This window comes from Macrotis lagotis, chromosome 4 (genome assembly GCF_037893015.1).
Source record: "Macrotis lagotis isolate mMagLag1 chromosome 4, bilby.v1.9.chrom.fasta, whole genome shotgun sequence".
NCBI classification, from domain to species: domain Eukaryota; kingdom Metazoa; phylum Chordata; class Mammalia; order Peramelemorphia; family Peramelidae; genus Macrotis; species Macrotis lagotis.
Genome location: NC_133661.1, coordinates 153658133 through 153665670, shown reverse-complemented (window position 1 = coordinate 153665670; position 7538 = coordinate 153658133). Strand labels below are relative to the sequence as shown.

Below are 7538 nucleotides of genomic sequence, written 5' to 3'. Positions count from 1 at the left end.
TTTGTTTTCTTCCTCTCCAATATCTGCCTCACTACCATCATATCCCTAATATGAGAAAAAAATCATAACTTTTCATTTGTCATACTTCTTCCTCTCTTTTTTAAAGTGCTCATATTCTTAGGAACTTAAACTTTTATCCTAAGCTAGAAATTATTGATATATATTAGGAACTTTACCTCACACATCCTCATTGTTTAGAATAAGACTGTTCAAATGTTCAAAGTCAATCTCATTTAAGATGAATTGATGCTGTTGAACAATGTTTGCTTCTCATCATACTTCTTCCTACTAATGATCCCTACCTAAATTCACAAAATAATTTGACTATAAACTTGATGGGCACCTCAAGAAAAAGCAGTGAGAGGAAAAAAGCAGGACACGATATTTGCTCAAGGCGGGAGATAATGGAAACCATGCCTACTGACTTGAGCAATCTGGTTTAGAGCCTAAAGAAGATCTGTGAAATTACAAGCCTCCAGGGTTTCCTCAGATGTGACCAGGGCTATCTTCAATAGCCCCTTTCACTTGCTCCTCATTTCAATAATAAGTCTCTAATTTCGGTTACTCCTGCATAACCTTTGTGCACTGATGTCTGGGTTGAGCTCCTCTGGGAAGGATATTCCATCAACCAAGCATGAAACCAAGTCACCATCAGACCTTCAGTACTTGCCATTGCTTACTGTCAAAACTCCCAAATACTTTCTAAAGTAATAGCCCCACAGGTGGAGTTCATCCTTTGGGAAATACAGTGATCCACAGAGGAATGTCATATTCATTTATTCTTCATTCAATGGCAGCAGCCTCAAGACTAATTCAGATAGAGATGGGACAGGATATGATTCGATCTTCTAACATTACACTGACAATCAAGAATATGAAATAAAGGAGAAACATGGTAAACCCTAGGATTTTGTTCATCCTCCATTTACAAGATGCAATTGAAGAGATCACAAACAGGAGCATGAGGAAGAGCAAAACAATTGCACAGAACAAGCCATTGCTGCTCACGGCAACAGGCTGTAATTCATTGAAGACAGAGAAGAGAAACCAAGGAACTGGTAAGCTGAAAGACAAGAAGGGGAAAAAAGGCTTATGGATGAGTTACATGGGATGATGTTCCAGGAACATGAATGGGACAAGACATTTTCTAGTGTGTTTCTATTGCAATACCTTTCTCTTTTACAAATGAAGAAAACTGAGGCATATGAGAAAGTAGAACTTCCCAGGGTCACAGGGAGCCAGGTCTTGAACCCACATTCTGTCCCTTAAGTTCAGTACTGTTGCCCTTATATCACACAGGCATTTCAAAAACAAATCAAATTACCTGATGTAAGAATTTCATTTCCTTCTAAAGAAAGCCAGAGTAAAATATTTTTTGGCACCCAATGATCTTACCCCCTCTTTTATTCCTCTCATTTTATAGAACTTGTTGGCAGCCTTCAATTATTCAAAGACTATCAAATGTGGCTAATTCAGATGATATGCTGCCCCTGTTCTTTATATTTCATAAAAAAGGGGGAACGGTATGTAGCTCTGTAGAAATGGTCATATGATATGAAAATGCTGATTATTCACTAGAAATGCAATGTGGTGCCTTGCAACTGGCTGTAATTCAAATACAGAGGAGAATTAGTAAATTGCATTAAGGGCTCTTCACTGAACCCAGGAATCAATGAGCTGAGTGTTTGACCATATTCAGTAATGGAATTTAATGGACTTCACTTTTCAATCCATCTGTAAATTCTAATCAATTCTACTTCAAGCAACATTTTAGTTCTTCAATCTAGTGTGTTCAAAAGAAAGTAAAGGTTATTTTATTACCTTGTATAATACAATAATGCAAATTCCTTTTTTCCAAATGAACAAAGCAGAAAATAAGAGGACTGACTCCTATTTGCCAGAATCAAAATAGATTTTTTTTATTCTGTCAATCTAATTTGAAAAATAAGATTTCTACTTACCCCACAGTGATGTCAAATATGTTGCTGCCCACTGAGCTGGACACAGCCATGTCTCCTAGGCCTTTCCTAGCAACGATAACACTAGTAATGAGGTCAGGAATTGAAGTACCTGCTGCTAGGATTGTCAAACCCATAATCTCTTCAGAAATCCCAATTGTTTCACCAACCTAGTGAAGAAGGAGTAGTAAGTATTGAAAATAAACTGTAACTACAGCTTGCTCAAGAAAGATGAGCATCTTTAAAGCATTTATCATTGACATTTAGATATTTCCTACGTATTAAGGGGATCTGAAGATAAATAATATAAGATCCACACCTTCATGGACCTTACAGCCTAACATAGAAGAGCATTCTAGCTCATTTCCTCAGCATTTGTAAGAGATAGAGGTAGGCAGGGGAGAAAATAATGATGATTTATTGCCAATCAGATCACAGAGAGAGAGAGAGAGAGAGAGAGAGAGAGAGAGAGAGAGAGAGAGAGAGAGAGAAGGAGTCTGTTCATTACAGTAGATAAGTCTCCTTTTCTCTTGAGATTGATCTCTTCATGCTATCATACCTGTACCTAATGTCTCTACATCTCCACTGATAGCAAACAGGTCAGCATCAAGGCAGCACAATAACCAGGAAGTTATTCTGTTTAGGGTCATAGATGTAAATTCAGAAGGGACCTTAAGGGGACACCTACTCCAAGCCTAGGTAAATTAAGTGACTTACCTAAAGACACAAATGAACCAAGCATCATAACTTGGATTTGAACCCAGGGCCTCTAACATAACCAGTGTTCTTCCCACTCTATTACACTACTGTGAAAGGACCCTGTTCAGTCTTTTCAAGTCATATCTGACTCTTCATGGTCCTATTTGGGGTTTTCTTGGCAAAGACACTTGCCATTTCCTTCTCCAGCTCAATTTATAAATGAGGAAACTGGGGCAGTGTTAAGTGATTTTCCCAGGGTCACACAATTAGTGTCTGAGACCATATTTGAACTCAGACAGATGAGTCTTCCTGACTCCAGGCCCAATGCTTTAACCATAACCACTGTACCACTTAGCTAAAAGGGTCACTCCCTCAAAAGTCTGTGTATGTCCCAGGTAAGAAAATCATTTGTCTCATCTGGAAAGTATGATATCAGTGGAGATAATTTTATTTTCAAGTCATCCGAGAAAATAATGAGAATTTAGAAAATTCATCTGGGGCCTTAAAACCACATACAAGAAAAGTTTGAACAGTAAAAAAATGTTACTAGGGATTCCATTTACTAACCTGGTGAGCCCACCATACCATGAGGTATGAGAACATGGCTATCCACAAGATGGAGCCCAGAAATGTGATCACAAAGAACTTCTTAGAGTCCTGTTGGAAAGTTTTTTAGAAAATAAGTGAAACAATTTCACAAGATAATGGTCTTGGAGTCTTGGTAGGAAGACTAAAACCATTTGGATCAAAAGTTACATGAATTTGTGCCAAAAGTTACTTGATAGGTAAGGAAGGGAGTATTTTTTAGTAGAACTCAAATGATAGATGAATCAGAATCTTATCTGGAAAGGACCCTTTAGACCATCTGATCCCAACCTTACCTGACTGAGAATACCTTCTATAATATTCCCAGTGAATGACAGTGATTGCTTTTTTCTTCTTCTTTTTTTTTTTTTTTAGGTTTTTGCAAGGGGGTTAAGTTGCTTGCCCAAGGCCACACAGCTAGATAATTATTAAGTGTCTGAGGTTGGATTTGAACTCAGGTACTACTGACTCCAGGGCTGGTGCTCTATCTATTGCGCCACCTAGCTGCCTCGTGATTGCTTTTTTTAAGTTAATTTTTTTTATTACCAAACTTGTGAAGCCTAGAGACTTAAAATCAAATAGCATCTAAAAGCATAATCAAGTGATAGTTTTAAACAAAAATGAAAACAAAAAATCAACAAAAACTAAAAAAAAATTATAAAAGTGATTTATAAAAGTAGAAAAAAATAATTCTTCAGTATTACAGAAAAAAAATGTATGATTGATTTTATAGCCCATAAAATTATGTCTCATGTTATAGATTCAGTGTTGTTTTGAAAAAGCCCCAGCTGAAACTATTAAGGAAAGATCTATTGTATTTGTTCTCTGGATTCTCAAATTCTTATCACCTATGCCATGCCAACACCCAAGGACAGACATTGCAATAGGAAGCTTCTCTAAGACTATCCCCTAGAATAGTATGGCATGACAAATCTATCATTTTTAAAAGGAAGATCACAAACTGATATTCAATGAATGCTCAAAAGCTATCACAAATTGATTTTTTTAATTTTAAAAGAAAAAAGAACAAGGAAACTTTTAAGGCAATTTTTCTCCTAAAAACCTTTCGTTGGTGTTCTGAAATGCTTATAACCTAACCACACACACATTAATGTCTCTAATTTAATTGAACAAAATATAAAATTCTATAAACATTTAAAATTCTTCATGATCATAGCAAAGAAATTATTCCTTCTGAATTTTCACTTTGATAAGAATCTTGAGCTTTCCTTAAATTTCAAAACACCTAGGAATCAAAAGTCTTCTTTGAAACTTTACAATATTCTTCATCTTCTACATGTATTATTTTCCCTGTAGATTCTTTGGGAAGTTAGAGAGAGAACTCTGGGAGTACAGAATAATACAATATGCTTAAACCATGCAAGTCATTCTAAAACTTCCCAAGAAAGTAAAATAAATAGCAAATGTCCACTGTATAAAGCAAATTTTTAAGCCACGTAAGCCAAAAAGCCTTATTTTTCCATTAACCATAAGGATAATGGGAGATGGGGTGGCTAGGTGGCATAGAAGGGGCGGCTAGGTGGTGTAGTATATAAAGCACCTGCCTTGGAGTCAGGAGTACCTGGGTTCAAATCCAGTCTCAGACAGTTAATAATTACCTAGCTGTGTGGCCTTGGGCAAGCCACTTAACCCCGTTTGCCTTGCAAAAAAAAACCTTAAAAAAAATTATAATGGGAGATAAGGAGAATAAAACAATAATGGGGTCATTGCATCTTCTGTCCTTGGAAATGTCACAGCAAACTGTCACAAAGCCACTTAAAAAAATCATCACCATCCCACAGAAAAGCTAAGACCTAACTTGGGTTTTGTCATTGTTCAACAGCAACCTGATGCAAAAGTAGAGTTATAATTGTTTTCTCATCCTTTGCTTCTACAAATCCCTTAATAGTCATTTCTTCAAAATCAAAACTGACCCATCCAAACTCACTTCTAAATGTTTTTCAAGGTTTTCCAGTCAATCTGTTTCTTGTCAGAATCCTTAAGTAACTCACTGGTGTTAAAGAAATGCCTAATTCCAAAGAACTCCCTATTCACAGACAAGGGAGAGAGATGTGAACCCTGTCATACATGATGATATTTCCTACCAATGAAAATGTCTTCTTTCCATGAGTTTTCCAAAGCACAAATCAGTCTATCTAAATTCTTATTTAACAACAGTACCACTATATCTACACATTGCTCTCAACATTTTCCTAAAATTATAACAATTATTTTGTTATATACTAGAACTGTGAGAATAACTGATTATAAGACCAAAAATGTGAAGCTGACTTCAGAGGTCATTCAGATCAATCTGTCATCTTAAAGATGAGGAAATCTTTTAAGTCACAAAGGTAGTTAATGGCAGAGCCAGGATTTGCTCTCAGGTCCTCACTCCAATCTAGCATGTTCTCTCTTAAATCCTGTTTTTAAAGCTCCTTCACAAGTGTGATCTAGGGTCAGGACCTGTAAAATAAGGGGATATGACTAGATGACCTTTGAGGTTTCTTTTACCTCTAAATCTATGAGCTTATGATTCTTTGGGGGCCAGTGGGATAAATCTCCATAACCAAGACAAGCTAAGTTATCTATGATGGTTGACAGATCTCTATAATTATTTTCCTAACTTAATAGGGGGCAGGAAGAAAGGCAAAGATGGAAAAGGTAGCATTATTATTACTAACTCAGAGACCATGAGCTTGACTGGGTCTGTGATATGGGTCTGCCTGCAAGGTGATACTTGTTAAAAAAAAATTTCTAGTGCCAAAATAGCTAATCTTCATAAAAGCTTCATGTAGGAGTAGACAAATGGCACAATATTTCTATTACAATTATTTTCTGTAACAAATCTCATTAGCTTGATGAAATGAGTTTTGCCATACTCTATCATGCTGACACTCCCCACTAAAACCAATGCACCCAGTCAGTATTCAGAGCTGCAGCCTTGGGTCTTTGGATTGACCAGTTCAACTGCTTGAGGTTCAGAGTCAAAGAGGACACACTGGACTCACCTCCTGATCTGATCTTCTTGGTGGGGCCAGCCTACAAATCATCATGGAAGAGACAATTGATTTGGATGAACACTAGGCAGTTGCCAAGGGGGAGAAAGAAAGAAGCTTCAACTGAGCTTGCTCAATCTAGTCTTACATTCACTTTGGAAAAGATTCCCATTTCTCAATCCCACAGTTTTCTCAGAGGAATGGAGGTCTGCCTTTAGAAACATGTTGGTATGGAAACTTGTGGTCCTCAGTCATTTCCAAACTAAGCCCTGTTGTCTCTTCCTTTATAAGAGAGAGATGTGGACAAAGTAACTCACTTGAGAACATGCCATATTATAAGGACTGTTTTAAGAGACTGAGAATGTAAATAGGAGGCTCCAGCTTTCAGTTAGAAGACCTGTACAACTACAATGGGCTGGACATGTTGTTAGAATGCCAGACATGCTTACCAAAAAAAAAAAAAAAAAAAAAAAACTATTTTATGGAAAACTCACATGGGGCAAGTGCTTACAAGGGGGTCAGAAGAAGCAATACTGAGACCCTGAAGGTCTCATTGAAGAACTTTAGAATTGATTGTACAGCTTGGGAGACACTGGCACAGGACCGCCCAGCATGGCATGCCCTCATCAGTGAGGGGGCTGCACTCTATGAGAAAGGCAGAATGAAAGCATCTCAAAGGAAACATGAGATATATAAGTTTAGAATATTGACCCCAAGTGTTCACATAGATTATATGTGCCTGACCTGCAGTGGAGCATTCCAAGTTTATATTGGTCTGATCAGTCACAGTCAGACACATTATAAATTGTCTCAAATATAGTGATATCATTTTGGTCTTCTTCAATAAAGAAGGACAAGAACCAACCAACCAGACGACCTGTAGCAAGAATGAATCTACTTCCTCCTAAAACAGTCAGCTGCATTTTTGAACAATTCTAATTGTTAGAAGCAATTTCTATAACGAGCAGGATGATTTCAGAAAAACCTAAGAAGACATATGAACTCATGTACATTTTAACAGTAATATTGTAACAATGAACAATTGTGAAAGACTTAGGGACCCTGATCAAGTCAGTGATCCAAATCAATTCCACAGGATCCATGGTGAAAAATGCTAGCCACTTCCTAAGAGAGACCTGATGAATTCTGAATGCAAATTGAAGCATGCCTTTTAAACTTTCTTTATTTTTATTGTTTTGTTTTGTGTTTTCTTTTTCCATGTGCTTAATATAGAAACATGTTTTGCATAACCTCACATATTGGAACTCAACTTTTTTTTAGTTGTTTTTTTTTTTTT

At 36.8% G+C, this 7538-nt stretch overlaps 1 protein-coding gene across 1 annotated transcript in view; it reads right to left on the bottom strand.

Moving 5' to 3' along the window:
• Window positions 1-813: 813 nt before the first annotated feature.
• Window positions 814-7538, bottom strand: part of SLC24A1 (solute carrier family 24 member 1) — a 45706-nt gene continuing 38981 nt past the window's right edge. The window contains exons 8-10 of the mRNA XM_074236218.1: window positions 3225-3314; window positions 1962-2128; window positions 814-1063 (exon numbers count right to left, since the gene is read on the bottom strand). Coding sequence (XP_074092319.1) covers window positions 814-1063; window positions 1962-2128; window positions 3225-3314 — 507 coding nt within the window. The remainder of the gene's footprint in view (window positions 1064-1961; window positions 2129-3224; window positions 3315-7538) is intronic.